The sequence below is a fragment of the Ziziphus jujuba genome, chromosome 3 (assembly GCF_031755915.1).
Source record: "Ziziphus jujuba cultivar Dongzao chromosome 3, ASM3175591v1".
NCBI classification, from domain to species: Eukaryota; Viridiplantae; Streptophyta; class Magnoliopsida; order Rosales; family Rhamnaceae; genus Ziziphus; species Ziziphus jujuba.
Window position 1 is genome coordinate 32095192 of NC_083381.1, and position 23489 is coordinate 32118680.

The 23489-nt window shown below is 32.5% G+C and overlaps 4 protein-coding genes across 8 annotated transcripts; 1 reads left to right on the top strand and 3 right to left on the bottom strand.

Annotated features, from left to right (window-relative positions):
- Positions 1-793: 793 nt before the first annotated feature.
- LOC107423561 (DNA-directed RNA polymerases II and V subunit 8A) lies at positions 794-4063 on the top strand. 4 transcript variants are annotated; one of them, XM_048476686.2, is made up of 6 exons: positions 794-948; positions 1671-1791; positions 2022-2179; positions 2486-2580; positions 2677-2824; positions 3856-4063. In XM_048476686.2, the coding sequence occupies exons 2-5, from the start codon at positions 1716-1718 to the stop codon at positions 2789-2791; spliced, it is 444 nt and encodes a 147-aa protein (XP_048332643.1). In that variant the 5' UTR covers positions 794-948; positions 1671-1715; the 3' UTR covers positions 2792-2824; positions 3856-4063. The 4 variants fall into 4 exon arrangements, with proteins under 4 accessions (XP_048332643.1, XP_048332641.1, XP_048332644.1 ...); XM_048476684.2 differs by lacking the exon at positions 3856-4063 and having other exon boundaries at positions 2677-2971; XM_048476687.2 differs by lacking the exon at positions 3856-4063 and having other exon boundaries at positions 824-952; positions 2677-2971.
- On the bottom strand, positions 3110-4845 carry LOC107423548 (cysteine-rich receptor-like protein kinase 10). 2 transcript variants are annotated; one of them, XM_060815240.1, is made up of 4 exons: positions 4482-4845; positions 4151-4394; positions 3746-3896; positions 3110-3614 (listed from the first exon to the last, which is right to left on the bottom strand). In XM_060815240.1, exons 2-4 carry the CDS (start codon positions 4237-4239, stop codon positions 3327-3329), a joined length of 528 nt encoding a protein of 175 aa, XP_060671223.1. In that variant the 5' UTR covers positions 4240-4394; positions 4482-4845; the 3' UTR covers positions 3110-3326. The 2 variants fall into 2 exon arrangements, with proteins under 2 accessions (XP_060671223.1, XP_048332640.1); XM_048476683.2 differs by having other exon boundaries at positions 4151-4845.
- A 2233-nt stretch (positions 4846-7078) lies between these two features.
- Positions 7079-7897, bottom strand: LOC125423301 (cysteine-rich receptor-like protein kinase 25). Its single transcript, XM_048477001.1, has one exon. It carries the CDS (start codon positions 7895-7897, stop codon positions 7079-7081), a length of 819 nt encoding a protein of 272 aa, XP_048332958.1.
- A 3487-nt stretch (positions 7898-11384) lies between these two features.
- Positions 11385-16483, bottom strand: LOC107423550 (cysteine-rich receptor-like protein kinase 10). The gene is made up of 6 exons (XM_048477002.1): positions 15730-16483; positions 12806-12927; positions 12507-12717; positions 12176-12419; positions 11804-11960; positions 11385-11672 (listed from the first exon to the last, which is right to left on the bottom strand). The coding sequence occupies exons 1-6, from the start codon at positions 16481-16483 to the stop codon at positions 11385-11387; spliced, it is 1776 nt and encodes a 591-aa protein (XP_048332959.1).
- Between the last annotated feature and the right edge of the window lie 7006 nt (positions 16484-23489).

The following is a 23489-nucleotide window of genomic DNA, read 5'->3' on the forward strand; positions in this document are numbered from 1 at the left end:
GTTTTCATTTTTTTTTATGGGTTATTTTTATTTTTAAAGCATAGGTTTTTTTAAAAAATTTATTTTTGACGATTTAATTGAAGTTATGGGTTGAAACACTGGTTTTCTCTATAAAATAAACCTTAGATTTTGATTTTTCCTTTTTATTTATTTTTTTTTCTTCTCCCTTTTATTGAGCCTTTTGTTTCTTTCATTCTGGGATATTTTCTTCCTGAAATTTTGGGGTGAAATATTAGTTGGCTATTTAATATACCTGAGTTTTTTTTTCCTTTTTTTTTTTTTTTTTGGTGATAGAAATAAAATAAACGTTGAGTTGAAACTTAAAAACCAAATGCATTAATGGACTCAAAAGGAAATGATTTTTTAGTACTCATCAAGGGTAAATTAATAAATTTATATTTTGAAATCAATGGACGAGGGTAAAACTAGTATTTCATAGGTCAAATTAGTAAAAATGTTTTATCTCCAAGGGAGCTTTGTGATGAATTTCTAAAGTTATGGTACAAAATTGTATTTAGGCCAAATATTAAGGGATACAAATGCATTTTTCCCTTTGAAATTAATTGAGATAATTTTGGTTATTGCTTTGAATTATGATCGACATGATAAAATTAATTTAAATACAGTGAACCTATTTTTTTAAGAAATTTTTTTTCCCTTTTTTTATTATTTTTCTCTATTGATATAAAAAAGTTGGAAATATAAATTTAGCTCCTAAATGAAATTGTTGCGGTGCCTAACCCCGTAAACCAAACGACGTCGCTTGTTGGCCAAAAAGACGCTTAACGAACGACGTCGTAGATACAAACCCCGCCCTCATATTTTCTTGGTTACCGTCCCTTGTCTCCCTTTGTCCACTCCAGCTCTTCTTCTCCCTCTTAGCGAGCCTCCCCTGTGCCCAGCTCGGCTTGAACACCGCCAGCCACTACATCTCCTTCAGACAAAATAGTATGTGGGTTTTTGCTCTTTTTTAATATTAAATGATATATTTTCTTAATATATTTTATTGTCTGTAAATATATTTGTTTTATATTGGTTTTTATGTTGAATATGTTTTGAATTTATCTGTCGTGGTTGCTGTGTTTTCATGGGTTTATGATTTTTGTTCTTTGTAAATTCTCATATGATTTTCTTCTTTTGTTTGCTGTTTTTATTTTTTATTTTTTGAGGGGTTTCTGTCCAGGTTTACAATGTGGGTCTGTGATTTCTGGTTTATTCCTTTTTCATTATAAGTGTAGAAAAACACACTTTTTCTGATTCAAGATACTTACTTTAATTTGGTTATATGAACAAAATATTTGTTAATGAAAAGTACAAAATAAAAGTTGGTAGAAAGACTGAAAATCAGAACTTGGAGGCTCGCTCACTTGGCTTAGTCTTTGTGATTGAATATCCAGTGTAATTGTCCATTTAGTGTTTTTACAAATTTTGTCAGAATGATCAAGTGTGTTTTCTGCTGGGAATATAATGAAAAATTTATAATTTGAAGTTCATCAATCTTTTATCCAGCAGAAGGATACTTGTAATGCATGCAATTTCATCACTTTCGAAACCATAAATTACTGATACTCATAAATTCAAAGTTGAAGACTTTATTTGGTAGAGATGTCATTAGCCTCACTCATCTTGTTCTTTTTCCTTTGTCTTTCTGTCCATGACATTCTGTGTAGGTGTAGCTTGTAGCCCTGAATTTTCTGTTAAGGGTCAAGTTTGTTATGATGGCTGGCATCCTTTTTGATGACATTTTTACAATTGAGATTCTAAACCCAAACGGTGAAAAATTTGATAAAGGTATGTTTAGTTCTAGTTTGCTTTTTCAAGTTTTTGATTGCCTTGTTTTAAAAAACGACCATATGCATATGGAGAAAGTATCTTAATGCCTGTCCTTTGCTCTTTATTCTATATAATGTATTGATTTCACTTGGTCAACTAATGGATTTAACTTTTACGATATGCACTTTAGTCGTTTTTTCTTTTCCTGTTTGGTAATTTTCCATTTACATTTTGATTTGTCCGCTTAGTTACTAGGATTGCAGCACAGAGTGAAAAGCATGGGATATTGATGAATCTAGATGTAAATACTGAGATATATCCGATGAAGAAAAAAGAGAAATTCTTGATGGTATTGTCACCCACACTTAATTGGAATGAAGCATTTTCCTCCAGTGATGATATGCAGGTAAAAATAGTCCTCTTACTAGTTATAATGCAATGCCTGATTACCATTACCTATTCTTCATGTGTTGATGTGGATAGCCCCTAAATAATAGCATTAATCAAACTGAATGAAAATTAGAATAAAGGAATTCCTTCTCCCAAAAAAACCACAATATTTTTTAAAAAGAATCTGCTATAACTACATTAATTAAGCATTTTGAACTACACTTCTTGTTCTCATATGTTCTCTGGATTGCTTTCAGTGTGTTGGTGATTTTTCCATATAAATGCAATGCCTGATAGCTTATTCACTATATTACCTTTCCAGGGCGAGCAGAAGTCTCTTGCAGACAAATTTGAATATGTCATGCATGGATTGGTGTATAAAATATCAGAAGAAGGTTCAGGATCTGACGTCAAAGCGTATGTAACATATTTGAACATGTCCTAGTCTGATAAATTTATATTTGTCTATAATTGAACATGTATTTACATATAAGACTATCACTTTTGCTTCAGGGGAATATATGCTTCATTTGGTGGACTTCAGATGTGGCTGAAGGGGGATCCAATCCATTGTACCAAGTTTAAGGTTGATCAAAAGTTGTTTCTTCTTATTAGGAAGCTGCCATGATACTTCATCAAGAAATTGAAACTTTATCACAAGGTTTTTTTTTTTTTTTTTCGTTTGGCAAGTATTGTAGAAGGACCTTACTTTGAATCAGTTTCTCTGTTTAACTTCATAGAAACGACATAGTTTTGCTTGGATTGGATAAAACTAGGATTGACTAATTTGATTTTTTATCTTTGGTAATAGGTTGACTAATTTGATTAATAAATTAGGAAGTGTAACACCTATAAATACTAACACCTATAAATACAAAACTAAAAACGGTAGGTGACAATATAGTTCAACACTAAACACAGCATAAAATTCTATGTGATACAATATATTGTAGTATGGTCTCCGATGGACCATAAGACTGGAGAAGAACACCCATACGGGTTTGCATAAAAATCAAACCAAACTTACAGTTATATTATTCTTATTAGGTCCACTTCGTAAATTCAAAATTATAGCATAAAAAACAAAGGAACAGTGTACTAAACCAGTATTTAGCTTAAAAGAATAGAAAACATATGTAACATATAAAATAGAACTTGGATGATCATCGAGGGTTTTGCTCAGAAATTGAGACTTCATTGACAGATTGATGGGAATGATTATCAGACTCTGTTTGAATGAAAAATCCAGGTCTTTGAGGTAATGGCAATTTAAGATGGTGCCTTGTAAGCATGGTAAGTACTGATGTCATGGTGGGTCTATCTTCTGGATTTTGTTCTACACATAGTAAGCCAAGTTGGATGCATCTAACAACTTCATCTTCTGAATAAGATTCTCTTAATACTGGATCTATCAACTCCAAAGATTTTCCTTCCTTCCAAAGTTCCCAAGCCTACAGAATTATGAACTTCATCAAATAATTTTACATAGATGATCAGAATGTCGGATTCAAATTCTAAATTATTATTTGAGAAAATAGTTGTATATTAGAAATTGCGAGTCATTGTGTTCATGCATACTCACATAGCTCAAGAGGTCCTCAGCACGACCTGATTGATAGAAAGTGTTATTTCTTTTTCCACTTATAATCTCTATAGCTAATACACCAAAGCTGTATACATCTGACTTTACAGAGAATTGTCCACGCATAGCATATTCTGGAGACATGTAACCGCTGCAGGTAGACATTTAGCACTCATGGCTAGTTTAGTATGCAAGACTGTACTGATGTTTTTGTAAAAACTTATTAAATTTAGGGATTTTAATATAATTTTTTTTCTTTCAAATGTCACTTCCCCCTTCCCCCCCCTCCTGTAATGGAAATTTATTCAATTGTGTGAATCATAGCATCATAGATAACCATGTGAGGGCATGCATTTGTAAATAATAAAGCTATTTTCCAAATTAAAACATAGTTGGTTCACTTACTATGTTCCTACAATTCTACTTGTGTTTCCTCTTGTTTGATCAACTTCAAAAGTCCTTGCCACACCAAAATCAGAAATTTTTGGTTCCATTTCAGCATCTAACAAGATATTACTAGGTTTGAGATCGCAATGTATAATTCTAAAATGAGATTCCTCATGAAGATATCGAATTCCTCTTGCTATCCCCCCTATTAGCTTGTAACGTCTTGACCAATCCAATTGTTCTTTTTGCTCAGGGACAGGGTCTGCGAATTCACCAAAAATTCATGTCCAAAGCATGATATTAGTTTCAAGTAATACAAAACAAGTTAGTAAACAAATCGATCAGTTACCATATAAAAAATAGTCGAGGCTTTTGTTGGGCACAAATTCATAGACACTTCTCTTCTCCTTCCAAGCAAAATCCCAACAATCTCACAAGATTTCTGTGCTGAAGGTTGGCTACTAATACAGCCTCATTCTTAAATTCTTTTGCACCTTGCGCAGAGCCTTTTGATAGTCTCTTCACAGCTATTTCTAGTCCATTTGCAAGTGTACCCTGAAAATTAATGTACTAAAACCATGTTTTAGAAATACAAGAATCTAAAACCATGTGTCAGAAATTCAAGAAGATAGCTTCTGTAGTGACCTAATTTAAATATACAAACTCGTATATACCTTGTAAACTTCTCCGAATCCTCCTTGGCCTAACTTATTATTGATAGAGAAATTGCTTGTGGCGGCTTCAATTGTTGCCAAGTCAAATTGCAAGGAATCTATGGTTGCAATGTCATTCTCAGCTACAAAACCAAAACAGTGTGAGGTTAATTTTGTTACTATAATTAAACACCAAGTTACAAAAACTTTAAAGAAAGAGATCAAAGTTTAAGAAATTGTGTACAAATTAATCGTTCAGTATCATTTTCCTCCTGTTCAGCATTGTACTTCTTTTTTCCTTTGAAAGAGTAGCCCAAGATGACAATTAACAACATTACTGCCACGGATACAACACTTGGTACAGCAATGGACACAGTTGTTGCTGTTGAGATTTTACTTTTTCCTTCAAACACAAACAATAGGATTAATAATTATCTGGTATGAGTATGAAATTGATTAAAAAGGAAGCTTGCACGTACTATCACTTAGTCCATTTATTTATTTATTCTGATAATCTTTATATTTTCAAAAATGATAGAAATATTCCTTCCAATTTTTTATTTGTTGTTATATCACCCTCTTTATTAATTTGTACACAATATAAATATATTAAATTAAATTGTTGTTATTATCAATTATTTTATGTTCTGGGAGTGTGAGAGTCCAAACTAAGAATTATATATAGCTTGAGGAAATCTTAATTACCCCCTCAAAGGCAGTTAAATTGTTAAGGGGGGCTCTATTTACATTATGAAATTTAATAATCATATTATATCACCCTCTTTATTAATTTGTACACAATATAAATATATTCAATTAAATTGTTGTTATTTTTAATTATTTTATGGTATGGGAGTGTAAGAATTCAAACACAAAATCATATATTGTTCGAGGAAAGCTTAATTATTTCCTCAAAAATAGTTCAATTGTTAAGAATGGTTCTATCCACACTGTAAAATTTAATAGCTGTATTCATCATACACACACTCATTTTTTGTTCAATTACTACTCCTACACCAATAAATTATACCTAATTTACCCTTATAATAAAAATAACTAAATACATACCCTACATCTTTTTATCCTTAATTTCATTGAAATTGGTGGACGCATTTCAACTACTCTAATTACCAAATTGGTCTCCTTCCTCCCGTGGCAAGTGCCTTATTCATCTTTAACATTATAATCAAACAATTTAGTCCAGTTGATTGGATTGCTTAAGACCTCCACCCATACAAGGCTTCCTTGAAAAACCTGTCATGTTTCACTCTAATATGCACAGTTCCTTGTCCAGCTCTAAGGTTTGATCACCGTAAATCAATTATCGGGGAATGGTCAGAAGCAAAGGATTCTAAAGTGTAGATTTAGAGAGGTCCATCTAGGTATCCTAAAAGAAGTTTCTAACCATCTGATTTGATTGCTTTTATCTTCATTGAGAAATCACTTAAGAGCTTAAAGAAACTGTAGGCATTTTGTACTGAACAACTTCACTTTCCTTTGAGTCTTCATAAAGTTTATGTAATCCAAATCAAATTGCAATCTGAATTAAGTTGTCTCTTTCCGTATATGTTACTTGAACGGGTTTAATTGTATATGAAATGATTTCATTTTTACTTGAGTTTTCGTCTAACTTATATAATTCATATCAGATTGTTTTCTTCGATATATATAATTTTGATCAGTTTAAAATGATTTTAAAGTTTCCGTTGGTTTATAAAATCCTGATAGTGTATATCATGCTAATTTGTTTTTGGTTTTTAAAGTAATGTGAGAAAAAAAAAGAGAACTAAAATTAAAATTAGATTAAAAAAATATATGAAGGAAACAAATAAATCATAAAAGAAAGATAAATATTGACATTTCAAAATTGAAAGGAATGATTTGTCCATTATTTTTGTCCATCTTTTCCTCTTGATTTTTAAATTCTATTGTCTTCATTATTAGTTTTTAAAAAACTCTATAGTAATGTAGGTAGTTTTTTTTTTTTTTTTTTTTTTTTTTTTTTTTTTTTTTTTTAGTAAGTGCTTAGGAGCATTTATGACCTTTTATAAAAGATATTTTTGAAAGATAAAAATATAATTAAAAATATAGTAACTTTTTTGAATAATTAAAAATGTAGATCGATTATTAAATTTAGTTGAATCTGCATGTAAAATCATCAGTAGAAGAAATATTTAAATATACATGTGATATTAAAAATAAAAATAAAAATAAATTTTGAATGATTTCATTTGTACCCAAAAAAAAAAAAAAAAAAGGGTAAATAAATAAAAAAGAAAAAGAAAATAGAGTGTCAAACATAGAATGTTTTAATGTAATTTGACATTTGATGAAAAGTGTATTGGAATATCCTACCTTTGGTGGTGGCCGGAGGGGTCCAAGTAGCAGTTTTGTTGTAGAAGGGGTAAAGCTCGTACCTAACATTGCAACTAGGAAGCAGACGCCTTGCACCATGTCGTGCGCTATATCTCTGGTAATAAAGATCATCCACGGCATCCCAAAGACATCTGTTGCAATCGCCGCTGGACAAGTCCGGCGTGCACTGTGCGAGGCTGTACAGCGTTTGAAACCCTGTAAAATAAGCTTCTTTAGTCCCAAACTTTTTCTCATGCCCACCATTTGCAGCCTCTGCTGCAGCAGCCTTCATGGTGGAGTTCAGTAATCCTTCGAACCGATCTTTCTCCGTTATGTGTTCCGTGTTATAAAGAAAAGCTCCATGTTGTTCGTCCAAGATGCCCAACAAAGAGCGGTTGGAGTAGCGCAACATGCAGTCGTCGTACCATATTATGGTCTCTTTCTCAATTGGACAAAGCTTCACGAGTTCTGTAGCAGCTGCTGCCACGCATACGCCACAGACGGCTGCCGCCACATCTCCGCGGCAAAGGAAGAGGCCGTAGACGATGGCTGATCCGGTATAAGGGTCACGGCCCGCGGTGGCGGTATGAAATTCATGAGTGGTGGAGGTGGAGGATAGGATGGAAAGGAGGTGATATAGATTTGATTGGTAAAAATTAATGGTGATGTTGTTGGTGTTGTTGTTGAAAGCTGTTGCGTTTATGCATACGTGATATAGGTAATTAGGGATAGCTTCAGTAGTTTTAGGCCCCCACATAGAGATCAGAAAACATAAGTAGAGTAACAGGAAAAAGATCATGATAAGGCTGTAAAGGAAGAGAGGTACAAGAACACTTACAAGCTGTGTATGATGTTTGAAGTTGTTAATTTGATTTTTATTCGCAGTGATTACATATATATATATATATATATATATATCTATATATAAATGAATCAAGAGAAAAAGGTGCAATGAATATTTGCAAATTTTTGAAAAAAAAAAAGAAAAAAAAAAGAAAATTCCATTCTATTATGACTTCGCTAAAGACTACAAGGTAACTTTCTACGTGTGGGACAAAAATTTAATTAATAAAGAATAATATTTGTAAGGAAATTTTTGACAGTCATCCCGTTTGCCCCAAGTTAATGAGAAATTATTGGGCAAACATTTGTGTACCAAGGTGGCTTTTGACCTGGTAGTTATAGAGTTTAAAGGTTGCTATTTTTTCTTTTTTTTTTTTTCTCGCTCCTAAACCTCTTTTTCCAATGGCAGAAAAGAATAATGGAGGTGACCTGATATTGAAAGAAAAATATAAGAAAAAACCTGAAGACTGAAGACTCTTTGAAAGAAAACAAATTGCACAAATTTAAGTTCTCTGATGCAGATCCTAGTGTTGATGCATACTCTTGTGATCCAAGGGCTCTAATCGGTTGTGAAATTTTCATTTTTGTTCTTTTTCCAAATATTGAATTTTGTTTGGTTACTAAGAAACTGTATGAAAGGTAAAAGAGAAAAAAAAAAAATTCAAGTTTTCTTTGAAGTTATAAAATCAAAACTAATTTGATTAATCAAAAGCAAATATATATATATTATGGAAAAGCAAAATTAAGTTTATAATCCTATCTGCATATCTCTATCAATTTATATAAACATCTATCCATAACAATGGCAATTTTGATAGTAGAATTTTTTATATACGTTTTAAAAAGAAAATAATGAATAAGGACTTACATCCATAGAGATTTTTTATTTATGGCAAAGGAAAAGAACGGTGTAGTATAGCTACTAGTGAAAAGAAAAAAATAATAAAAAAATAAAACATATAACGAAAAAAAAGAAGGTTACGAACGGTGAATATTTTAAATAAGGTGCATTATTATGCACACACGGCGTAACATCATTGATCAATGTGTACCAAATACATTGTGTAGCCAAAAATTTCTCCAAGTTAATTTTTATGTTAAGAAAGTCAAATTTGTGGAAAATAATGAGAGAAAAAAAGTGGAAGATGAAAATGGTAACAGCTCAGCTGAGGTGGTGGATTTGAAGTGTGGTTGATCAAATGGAAATTGTACAAAAGGAAAAAGCTACCAAACACCTTCTTTTACCATGCTTCCCATATGCAAACCAAAGAATTCTCAAACTCGGTTCACAAAATTTTAGAAATGAATAGATTCTTTTTAAATTAGTAAAATTTTAAAATATGTTTTTTAAAACTGGCTTTGGGTCATTCAATAAAAATTCGAGTTGCTTTTGGCTTGACTTCTTATAAGATGAAAACCAACAAAATTTGAATACTTAATTTTATAATTTTCTTTTCATCTCTAAAATTAAATGTAACTAACAAATTATTGATGTATTATAAGTATTATATGTAACAAGTTGTTGATGTATTATAAGTATTATATATATACACGTTTGAATTAACTGTATACTTTATATAATTATATTTGTATAAATATAGGTTTACTTAAGCTACTATTGAAGCGTTCAAGACTAGACTTTTTTTTTTTTTTTCTTTCTTTTTTCTTTTTTTGGATGAGCAAAATTCGAATGACCCCATTTACAACTCTATCTATTTTGATTCTAATATAAATTGACTCTGTGCCAACAGATAGAATTAACGGAGAAGGACCGTCACTTAAACATCAAGATTGTCGAATTAGTGATGGAGGCTGAGTATTTTTTTCGACTTATATAAAATATGGGCCCGCCCAAATATTGTAGTCTATCTCCATAATATTCCTTAACTTGAATATTAATTTATATACTACCCCACTTGTCTAAAAACATATGTATATATATGTGTATACATATATATTATCAAAAACAATAAGCGGCTCGCTTGCGTTAAAACTAAAAAAGCGGGAAGTTACTTTTACGGAACCCATTTTCCTTATTCTTTTTAAAAATAAATAAATAAATAAATAAATAAAATAAAATAAAATCTACAATATCTATGTGAGTGAGTCCACCAGTGTAGCAGAGTGGAAATTGGTATTTCTGGAGTACTAGAAATTTGCTTCGTTTTGGAACTTGGCATCAATACTTGCTTAGTCGTATTCTCCACCTAGCATCAATACTTGCTTCTCCACTATTGCTGGAAGAATCAAGCTGTCTCGAAACCCAATACTCAAATAAGATATTGATTTCTTGATTTTTTTTTTTTTTTCTTTTTATGATTCGTTGGTACTTTCTCCTCCCATGCATTAAGATTTTTGGGTATTTCTCCTCCTACACAGCAGCTAACACCACCACCTCTACCACAACCACCTCCGCCTCCACCACTGCCACCACAACCCCCACAGGCATCTGCAGCAGCACTTATGCTGGCAATAGCAGCATTGGTTCCTGCTGCCAAAATAACCATGTTACCAACGTTGTTTCTAGTCGTCCCAGTAGTACTAGTAGAACTAGTGGTACTAGTGGTAATGGAGCTGCTGAAGGTTCATTTTGTCTGTAATTTAACATGTATTTACATGTAAGACTATCACTTTTGCTTCAGGGGAATATATGCTTCATTTGGTGGGCTTCAGTTGTGGCTGAATGGGGATCCAATCCATTGTACCAAGTTTAAGGTTGATCAAAAGTTGTTTCTTCTTATTAGGAACCTGCCATGATACTTTATCATGAAATTGAAACTTTATCACAAGGTTTTATCGTTTCGCAAGTATTGTAGTTTTCTCTGTTTAACTTCATAGGAAAGGCAAAGTTGTAGTTGGATTGGATAAAATTAGGATTTGACTAATTTGAATTTTTTATCTTTGGAAATAGATTGACCAATTTGATTAATAAATTAGAAAGTGTAATACTTATAAATACAAAAATAAAAACGACAGGTTACGGTATAGTTAATTGTCTACTTCCCATATACATAACTGGATGCTTTATGGATTTGTTAGTGGTCTCTTCCCAAACGATGGGTTACAAAAATAAAAACGATAGATTACCAAGTTAAATACAAAAATACTATACACAGCATAAAACTCTGCAATACAAATATATTAGTGTAGTCTTTAATGGATCATAAGAGCGGAGCAGCACACCCATAAGGTTTACATAAAAATTAAACCAACTTACAAGTATATTATTCTTATTAGGCCTATCTAAACATCACTCTATAAAAGCAAAACTATAGCATCTTATATTCCAACAATTCTATAAATGTTCAACCCAAAAAAAAAAAAAAAAAAGGATGACTAAACCCATATCTAACACAAAATAATAGAAAACATATATAATGCACAAAATAGAAATTGGATGATCATCGAGGATTTTGCTCAGAAATTGAGACTTCATTGATAGATTGAGGACAATGACCATTTGACTCTGTTTGAAAGCAAAATCCAGGTTTTTGAGGTATTGGCAATTTAAGATGATGCTTAGTAAGCATGGTAAGTACTGAAGCCATGGTGGGTCTATCTTCTGGATTTTCTTCTACACATAATAAGCCAAGTTGGACGCATTTAACAACTTCATTCTCTGAACTAGATGCTCTTAATGCTGGATCTATCAACTCCAAAGATTTTCCTTCCTTCCAAAGTTCCCAAGCCTACAAAGTTATGAACTTCATCATATAATTGTACATAGATGTTCTAAAGTGTGGGATTCGAATTCTAAATCATTATTTGACAAAATGATTGTTTATTAGAATTTGGAATCATTGTTCTGATGTATGCTCACATAGCTCAAAAGGTCCTCAGCATCAGCACAACCTGATTGATAGAAAGTGTTATTTCTTTTTCCACTTATAATCTCCATAGCCGTGACACCAAAGCTGTACACATCTGATTTTACAGAGAATTGTCCACGCCTTGCATATTCTGGAGACATGTAGCCACTACAGATAGATATTCAGCATCCATGGCTTGTTTACTATACAATACTGTAATAAATCTTTTTGTAAAAACTCACTAAATTTCGGGACACTAATATAATTTTTAATGGAAATTTATTCAATTGTGTGAATCATAGCATCAAAGATAACCAAATGAGGGTATGCATTTGTAAATTATAAATCTATGTTCCGAATTAGAACTTAGTTAATTGACTTACTATGTTCCTGCAATTCTACTTGCAATTCCTCTAGTTTGATCAACTCCAAAAATCCTTGCCATACCAAAATCAGAAATTTTTGGTTCCATTTCAGCATCTAACAATATATTACTAGGTTTGAGATCGCAATGTATAATTCTAAAATGAGAATCCTCATGAAGATATAGAATTCCCCGTGCAATTCCTCCTATTAGCTTGTAACGTCTTGACCAATCCAATTGTTCTTTTTGCTCATGGACACGGTCTGCAAATTCACCAACAATTCATGTCCAAAACAAGATATTAGTTTCAAATAATAAAAAACAAATTAGTGAACAAATCGATCCGTTACCATATAGAAAATAGTTAAGGCTTTTGTTGGGCACAAATTCATAGACAAGTAACTTCTCTTCTCCCTCAAAGCAAAATCCCACCAATCTCACGAGATTTCTGTGCTGAAGCTTGGCCACTAATATAACCTCATTCTTAAATTCTTTTGCACCTTGCACAGAGCCTTTTGATAGCCTTTTCACAGCTATTTCTTGTCCATTTGCAAGTGTACCCTGAAAATTAATGTATAAAACTACGTGTAAGAAATTCATGAAGATAGCTTCTAAGTGAACTAATTTCCATATACAAACTCTTATATACCTTGTAAACTTCTCCAAATCCTCCTTGGCCCAACTTATTATTGATAGAGAAATTGCTTGTAGCGGCTTCAATTGTTGCCAAGTCAAATTGCAAGGAATCTATGCTTGTAATGTCATTCTCAGCTACAAAACCAAAACAGTGTAAGCTTAATTTCAATTCTATAATCAAACACCAAGTATCAAAAAACTTTGAAGAAAGAGATCAAAGTTTAAGAACTCGTGTACAAATTAATCGTTCAGTATCATTCTCCTCCTGTTCCGCATTATACTTCTTTTTTCCTTTGAAATAGAAGCCCAATATGACAATTAATATTACTACCACGGATGCAACACTTGGTACAGCAATGGCCACAGTCGTTGCAGTTGAGATTTTACCTTTTCCCTCAAATACAAAAAAATAGGATTAATAATTAACTGGTATGAGTATGAAATTGATTAAAAAAGGAAGATTGCACTGATTAACACTCAGTCTATTTATTTATTCTGATAATCTTTATATTTTCAAAATTACAGAAATATCCCTTCAAATTTTATATTTGTTGTAATATCGTCCTCTTTATTAATTTGTACACACTATAAATATATTCAATTAAATTGTTTTTATTTTTTTATTATTTTATGCCATGGGAGTGTAAGAATTCAAACTTAAAATTATATATTGTATGAGGAAAGCTTAATTATTTCCTTGAAGATAGTTAAATTTTTAAGATTAGTTCTATCCACACTATGAAATTTAATAACTACACTCATTCTATAGACACTATCATATGTAATTTATCTTTATAATAGATATAACTAAATACATACACTACACCTTTTTATCCCTAGTTTCCTCGAAATTGGTGCTTTAACTACCCTAATTATAAAATTGGTCTCTTTCCTCCCATTGCAATTGTGATAGCCCAGACCACCTGTATGTAGATATTGTCCGCTTTGGACCTGGAGAATCCTTTTACAACCCAGCCCTCAAGAGTTTAAAATGCATCTATAAGAGAAATGTATTCACACGTTTATAAACCATGCTTCGTTTCCCTTTCCGACCAATATGGGATCTCACAATTCTCCCCTTTTGGGGCCCAACGTCCTCGCTGGCACACCAATCCGAGTCCGGTTCTGATACCATCTGTGATAGCCCAGACCACCCGCATGTAGTTATTTCTTAGCTTTGGGCCTGAGGAATCCTCTTACAACCCAACCCTCACGGGTGTAAAATGTGTCTCAGTGGTTAGGGGGAATTCTCTTCCAACCCCTACACCTGCCAGTCCCACTGGCCTTAGCCTCTTAGGTCTAAAGAGGATAATATCTACATGCGGGTGGTCAGGACTGTCACATAAACAATATCTTCTAAATAAATTGGTATGTATATTTATTAACCTATGTTTTAAGTAATATTTATAACATTTATTATTATTCATTTTAATTATTTTTTTGATCCGCTTCATTATGTGTTTTCCACTTTTAATTAGGAGAAATGCATCCCGTCAAATATTAAGAATGATGGTAATATTTTTTAAATTTTCATTTACTAAATTACATATTTAATAATAATTAATATTTTATTTATTTTGCATAAGTGTTAATAACTTTTTTAATTTTTCCATATACAGTATAAGGGTGTAATATTGTCAACAAGAGGACGTCAACTTCCATCTCAATGAGTGTACATTCATGGAAGTTTAATTAATATTAAATTTGTTATAAAAAAATATAATAGTTTACAAATTATGTAAAAATATGTAAATAAGATAATATTTAATTTATTTGATAATTAATTTCTTATGAAAAATATTTATTTAAAATTTTTGTATTCTAATTATTTTGGATGAAGCTAGTTTTAGTTTTTTTGTATTTTAATTATTTTTATATTTATACTATTTTAATCACTTTTCACAAAATTAAAATAAAAAAAGGACAATGCATTAACAAATAACAATGTCGTTTAATATATTTGGCGACCTTTAATTGCCTATTTTTAGCGACTAATATATTTAACAATGCTTTAAAGTAAGTCGCTAGTAGCTTTTTTAGCGACTCTCCCAATAGTATCGTTAAATAATACGTCGCTATAAGTGGACCTTCAAATAGGTCGCTAAAAGCATCGATACATCACTAAATAGATGACTCATTAACGACGAATATATTTAACAACACTATATAAAACAGTCGCTAATATATTTTTAGCGACATTATGATGAAGCATCGCTAAATAATGCCTCGCTATAAGTGGATTGAAAGAAAACAGTCGCTCATACTGCGTCGCTTGTTATTTTATGGCTTTAACGACAGGATGTTAGGCAACACCGTGTGATACATTGTTATTTATTTTGTGCGACGTATTTATTGCATCATTTATCAATGTGATTCTAGTAGTGATTTGTATTTTTTTTATTACTTTTCATTTTATATATTCTATTAAATTTTTAATATGTTCTCTATTGAATGCATTAGATTTTGTTGATTTGTGACTAGGTAAGCTGTCCAAGACCTTTATAGACAACCCATGACTTGGCTCACCGCTTCAAAGAACCCTAGGAAAAGAAGGAGAAGCAAATCCGATACCAACAACCCATACTATAATATAAAAGTCCCATCCCTCCGTATCTTACCTGACAATTTTAAACTCTATCGTCTCAATTATCAGAGTTTATAATTAAAAATTAAAAAAAAAACTCTATACTAACGTATTTAGAATTTTTTTTTTTTATTTAAGTGCTTAGGGGCATTTATAACCTTTTATCAAAAGTTATTTTCAAAATATAAAAATATATAAATTAATTCATGTGAAATCATTAGTAAAAGAAATATTTAAATTCAAATGATTTCATTTGTACAAAAAAAATAAATAAAATAAAATAAAAAATTGCAAAACATAGAGTGTGTTAATGCAATTTGACATTTGATTAAAGGCATTTTGGAATATAATACCTTTGTTGGTGGTTGGCGGGGTCCATGTATTAGTCTTGTTGTAGAAGGGGTAAAGTTCGAACCCAATATTGCAACTAGGAAGCAGACGCCTTGCACCTTGTTGTGTGTTATATCTCTTGTAATAAAGATCATCCATCGCGTCCGAAAGACATCTACTGCAATCGCCGCTGGACAAGTCTGGCGTGCACTGTGCGAGGCTGTACAGCGTTTGAAACCCGGTGAAATAAGCTTCTTTAGTCCCAAACTTTTTCTCATGCCCACCACTTGCGGCCACAGTTGCAGCAGCCTTCATGGTGGCATTTAGTAATCCCTCAAATCGATCTTTCTCCGTTATGTTTTCCGTGTTATAAAGAAAAGTTCCATATTGTTCGTCTAAGATGCCCAACAAAGAGCGGTTGGAGTATCGCAACATGCACTCGTCGTACCATATTATGTTCTCTTTCACAATTGGACAAAGATTCAGAAGTTCTCGAGCAGCTGTTGCCACGCATTCTCCACAGACGGCCGCGGACTTATCTCCGCGGCAAAGGAAGAGGCCGTAGGCGATGGCTGATCCAGTTGATGAGTCACGGCCAGCAGTGGCGGTGTGAAATCCATGAGTGGAGGAGGTTGAGGAAAGGATGGAAAGGAGGTGATTTAGATTTGATTGGTAAACACTAATGGTGGTGGTGTTGTTGGGGTTGAAAGCTGTTGTGTTTATGCATATGTGATACAGATAATTAGGCACAGCTTCAATAGTTTTAGGCCCCCCCATAGAGGTAAGAAAACATAAGTAGAGCAGCAACACTAGAAAGGTCATGGTAAGGCTGTGAAGAAAAAGAGGCAGAAGAACACTGAACTGTGTATGATCTTTGAAGGGGTTGTTAATTTGCTTTCTATTCGCACAGGTTATATATATATATATATAATTTAATCAAGAAGAAAGGTACAATAAATATTTAAAAATTTTTGGAAAAAAGTCCATTCTATTATGAATTAGCCAAAGGCTATAAGTAGACTTTTTACATGTGTGGAACAACAGTTTAATAAATAAAGAATAACAATTTGCAAGGAAAATTTTGAAAGTCATCACCCGTTTGCCCCAAGATAATTTATTTATGTTAAAGAGAGTGGAAAATAATGAGAGAAGAAAGTGAAAGATGAGATTGGTGTCATCTCAGCTGGGTGGTGGATTAGAAGTGCATGTATTGGACAGTGGATCAAATCGGAATTCTAGAAAAGTAAACAGAGGCCACTTTCTTCCACATGGATGCGTCCAATATGCCGACAAGCGAATTCTCAAACTCTGTTCACAAAATTTTAGAGGTGAACAAATTCGGTTTAAATTTGTTAAATTTTAAAATATGTTTTTTAAAATTGGCTTTGGCTCGTTCAATAAAAATTCGAGCTTCTGTTTTTACTTGTTATAAGACGATCAAAGCCTACAAAATTCGAATACTTTTTGTTTATTTTCTTTTCGTCTCTATAATTAAATGTAAATAATTGATTATACATTGACGTATTATAAGTATTATGTATATGTTTAAATTAATTATATAATATATATATATATATAGAGTATAGAAAATATTATATAAAAATATAATATACAAAACAGTAGTAAAAATGAGAACCATAAGAATAATATGTAATTTATACATAAATCTTGAAAAGAAATAATACAATAAATTATAAAAATAAAGCAAGCTATATATATCTATACAAGAAAGTTTGTAGAAGATAATTTGGATGAATAATAATAAAAAAAATATTAATATAAAAAACCTGTAAAATTGTAATTAGACATAGATTTCAACTTCGGGTTTAGGGCTTGTGTGTGTTCCACACAGTATCCTTATAACAGATTCGCTTATTGTCGATGCTAGTGAATTTAGATGCATCTGTCTCCTATGATACACTGAACTAACAGAAGTTTTTAATGCTGCACCTTCAAGCATCTCCGATGAATATGAAATTGTCTTCCCTCTACCACACCGAAGAACAATTCTAAGAACAATTTCAAAAAGATTTAGGAAGAGAACTACAAAGCTTCCTTTCCTGCAATCCTTATCTTCTGTCCTTTTTCTCCACACCAAAACAAAAGAGAGGTTAGGCTATATAGATAGCGACAAAGCTTTTTTTCCTGCAATCTTTAATGTTCTGCCTCTTTTTTCCTCACCAAAACCTATATATATATAGCCCCAACCAAGCATAGGATTTAAAACTGCCATTAAAATAAGCAATTTAATTAGCTCGTTACAAAATCAAATTCATTCAAATTTTGTAACTCTCATTTTAAAAACCTATTAAACAAGTCATTTAATATGACTGCTACACAATTTAGATTTTTAATATTATTAAGTCATTTAATATGGCTGTTACAAATATTAAATTTGGTTCTAAAACCATTTTTTTTTTCAGCAATCCCCACATGAATGAATTTGACATAATAATTCAAAAAGAAGCTTGAGATCCAAAAAATAAAACAAAATGACTCTGATAATAATGTTCTACAGTCGAAACCTACATAGGATAGATAGATATCATCCTTTAAATCTTCCCTTGTAAGAATATATTTACTTTACTGACTAAAGGTAAAAATGATGTTTTTAAACCTTTTGTCATTTGTGTAAATGATGATATACCTCACAGAGTATCCTTCTTGACACATTTCATTACTCATTATTATGCTCATTTTGGACATGAACATCACCAATGCTTAAGAATCATAAAAGCATATAACTTAATCTTTCCCAACAGGTATCATTGTTTCATTATAAGAATGGACAGGAGGATAGCCTCCACAATGATATAACTCAATCTTTATAATTTAGTTGTCTCATTGGACTTAGATCTTAGAATATCTAATCAATTAGGTTGGTATCCATTGTATTGATTATCAATTTTATAGGTTCTAGTATGTTCCTCTTGACAATAACTCAACTAATCTCTATTGAATTTTTTAAAGAATGTCAGGACCCGTCCAAAATTTCTCACCGGAACCCTAAACAAGCCCTGATTCCAGGGAAACCCTACCGGACCCTCTAATGGAAAATCCGGCAGAACCTCTCCTAGGGTTGGACTTACCACAATTTTCCTGCATTGAAAACACACTTCTAGAAACATCCCCTTATTCCTCCCATATTACTACAATATAATTCCACAAATTTGCAGTACTCCATATGAATAACAAGAATCAGTGCATAATTAATACTAAATGTCCAATACAGTATACAGAGCATTATGCCAATAAATATGAAATTAATACGATGACAAATAAAGGAGTAATACAAAATGGAGAGGAAAAAGGAAGGAAATGCTTCTTGGACTTTCGGTAATGAACTGAGACGTCGAGTTCGCCCCGGATGATCAACGTCTCCCAACCTGGACCTAGGGAAATGGAATTTAAAAATATGAGATGCTAATCATCTCAGTGAGCGACCCTGGCTAGTGTAAGGAGTTAATAACAAAGGTAATATATTAATAATATATAACCAACCTCATTAAATAATATTTATCAAGAAAAGGTATAATATACGTGATAGAAATAATTTAAAGGAAAAGTTTCCTCTCAAAGCCCTCACACTGCACTCAATTTAGAAAGGTTCCCTTTTTAAAACATTTCACAAAATCCAGCAATTATATTTCCCCAAAATCAAGGTAGCCAATAAATAATTAATTAAATAACAAATAAATGGAATATCAATATTTAAAATACACAATCATGCAAAAATAATAATATAGAGCACAACAATTATATGAAAATATTTAATCAATAATTACCAATAAAATGCAACAATTTTTGGAATCCAATGCACTCAGAAAAATAATCCGGAATAAAATAAATTTTTAATAACAAATAATAAATCATATAAAAAATGCCATAAAAATTATTTGTTTGAAATAAATGGTAAAATTTAAATAAATTAACCATTTTAATTGAATAGTATTTCCAAATAATAAGCTTAAAAATTCAAATCGAAAATAGCCTGACGCACCACACTATATACCAGTGATGCCCTACGGTACTCAGCGTCCCGAGCACCCTCAGGCGGGGGTTAAAGAGAGAACCGGCATACGGTCACTTCGGCGTCCCGACAACGCCGTTGCTAAAACCTGTCATCCCGGCCTAGGAGGAAGGCGGTTATGTGCACTATACTAAACCGGCCTGCCCTCAGGTCCATAGGTAACTCACGGGAGACTAAAACCTGCGTGCTAATTACAATCTCATGTACAATACAGAACACCAGTACTGTATAAGTGCATCTAAAATAATTAAAATAAAATAAATACCAATAGCCCATTTTTATTATTACCAAAAATTCTGAAATTTACCGTGGGAGTTATAAAAATCTCCAATCCCACATTCCTTGCATTTCTCACCATAAATCATCAATATAGAAAAGAAATATGGTTTACTCAAAACCATGAAATCAACCACCTCGCATTATAAATGCATAATTACCTTTTTAAAACATACAGTACCATCATGCCAATATTTTTCTTCAAATCCTTTAAATCAATTTTTTTTCCTCCAAAATAACATATAAGGCTCACAAAAATATTTAAATATATTTTCTCTTCATAAGCCCTTGATTGTACATGAAAATTCTCGGTAAAAATAATAATAATAACAATCTAGAATTTAAATCATAAATTCTTTGAATTTCTCCAATATTCAATCATGGCATTAAAATATATATATGTATGCATATAACCAAACATCCGAAATTTGACATTATAAAATAAATACCCAATTTTATAAAATTCCAACCACATACATATATTTTCCAAATATTCAAATATCACCAAATAAATATAAATCATCACCCGAAAATAGTTTTTAAGGTGGGTCACTTATCTCAAACGTGTGTCTCAGGCAAGATCCTCCGCAGGATCAACTCCCCTACTCACCCGTGCACCTAAAATATCAACATTTCACAACTTCGATTAAAATAATATTTTAATCGGGTAAATTCTCAACCGGGTACCCGGGGGAGCGAACACAAACGACAACCAAAATTTACAAGCAATATACCGAATCGAAACTTGTGAGGCGGGGATTATGAATCCGGTCTTACTTTCCAAAGATCGGACCGGTGGTGGCCAGAATCTCATCGGAAAGCTCTCAGCCTTTAGAGCCTCGATTCTCCCAAACCGTCGTGAATTGGAGGAAAAGGACCCCGGATCTGAGTTCAGGGGGTCGGAATTAGTGGGGAGGGGCCAAAGATGTGACTAGGTACTCACCGGAATTGGATTTCCCGGCGAGCCGCGGAGACCCACCAGAAACCATCACCTCCAGCGGCGCGTCCGGCGGCCGACGGCTAAGATTTTCGGGGATTTTGTAGGTTGAAGGGAGAGGGTCTCAATGAGATGGGCAGTGACAAGAATGGAGGCCGGAATGAGGAGATCTCGGTAGTTGAAGAAATTGGCGCCTCCGCCGAAAATGGCCTCGAACTAGGCACGTCGGCGGCCGGCCGGCGATGAGATTCGGTGGGTAGGCCAGAATTTCCATAGGTGAGAGACCGGTCAAGTGCGTGTGGCTTGGGGTGGCCGGAAAATGGGCAAATCGGCAGTGGCCGGTTGGGTTCTCTTCCTTTCTCCTCTCTTTCTCTCTCTCTCTCCCTCCGCCCTCTCTCTCTCTCTCCTCCTTGGCTTTTCCCCATGAAACGGTGAAATAACTCAGCCCGTGGGTGTCACTGTGCACTCACGGTGTTAACAAAACTTCGTAGATCCATACTTTTTAACCAGATATCCAATTTAAATGTGCCGCTACTCTATGAACTCGTATCGACGAGTACTTCACAACCATGCATGAGTCAAAGCTCAACTTTGCATGAATAAAAAGTCAACTCTGGCACCCCTTGGACAGTTTGGACCTCAATTTGTTTTACTCATAACTTTCAAACCGTAACTCCGTTTTCGACGTGCTACTAGTCTATGAACTCGTGACAATCTGTACTTCGTAACAGTACCTCAGTCAATGTAAAATTCCAACAGGAACAAAAAGTCAACATTTAACCCTTTCTCGGTCAAACCCGGTCAACCTTGGTCAAATTTGAAAAATTTTCGGTGTACTTCGGGACAAGGTGTTACAAAGAATGAATCCGCAATCTTATCCTTTCACTTTAAACAATCAATAAGAATAACTCCAGTTAAGATTAGTTGTCTCATGCTATTGTATCTAGGATGTAGATGTCTAAACTTACCATTCAACCTCATCGAGCTTATATTTCCTTTTCCAGTGGTCATTATCATCTACTTAGTTCGCAAACTTTGTAGATTATGTTTGGTCTTATACAACTCATCAGTACACTAAATTTCCAAGCACCTGAAATATTCCATTTAAGATATTTTCTCATCTATATTGTGTTTCGATGTGTGTTTGAGATTTTAGACACATACATAAGAAACCAATAAAACATTACTCTTATGTGCATATTTAATGATGATAAAAGTAATGGTTTCCGAACATATTTTTACCTTTTATGGTATAGATACAATCACTTAGGCAAGACAGCCTCACATTCAAAAGAATTTCTAGAAAGTTTATCTTCCTTTCCATGGGATTCAGCTCCTTTATTTTGGGGCACCTGAAAAGGTAATTTGTCAATTAATTTGTATTTCTAAAATAAATTACAAGCACCACAACATAATAAATAATATAGATTTATAAGCAAATACATGTTATTGCAAGTGCTTGCTTCTCAATCATGGACCTTTGAAGCTATTTGAGCCTAATTGTCCTGTGCTCCTTAAATTTGGATGAATTGACAATATAGGGAATGATCTTACTCCTTTAAATATGCTTCATTCTTCCACCAGCATGATTTCAAATGTGAAGATATTAGGGCTATCCATTTGTCCTAAACTGACTTTTTCAATAACATCATCCAAAAGATTATCATTTTTATTTGATAAGGAATTAATTGAAGCTTGAATTTCTTGTCTCACTGTTAACGGATTATGAATCAAAAGATAATTATATATTTTTGTCATAATTTCAACATCAATTTTCATACTATGCTTCCTATCTTATAGTTCATATAATATTCATAAGTCAACTGTATAGGCAAGATAAATAGCATGTTAATTTTTCAATGTCTTGAAAAACACACCATCATTATTTAATAATTGTTGCTAAATAATTTAAATGTTGCAATAAAAATAAAAGACCAATAATATAATACAAAAATAACCCTTTTTCTTCCTTTAAAAATTAAAAAACAATAATAAAAAAGGTTCTTGATGATGCCATCATGTACTCTCTAAGTACTCTCTAAGTATGCATCATTCTTCCACCAGGATGGTCTCACATGTGAAGCTGACAAAGCTTTCTACTTGTCCTAAGTTGACCTTTTCAATAATACCATCCCAAAGACCATCATATTTGTCTGGTAAGGAATCCATAAACCTTGAATTCCTTGTCTCATTATCATGGGATTATGAATCAAAATATAATTATACATTTCTATCATAATTTCAGCATCAGTTTTCATATTGTGCTTCCTTTCCATTTTATAGTTCATATAATATTTATAGGTCAAAAGTAAATGAAAGACAAGTGGCTTGTTCACTTTCACTGTGTTTATAAAACATACAACAAAAATTTAATAATTGTTGCTAAATAATTCAAATATTGCAACAACAAGAAAAGATCAATAATATAAAATATATAAAAATAACCCATTTTTCTTCCTTAGAAAAATAATAATAATAATAACTCTTGATAACATTAGCAATTGACTTTGACCATCCCGCTGACATCAGTCTACCTAAGA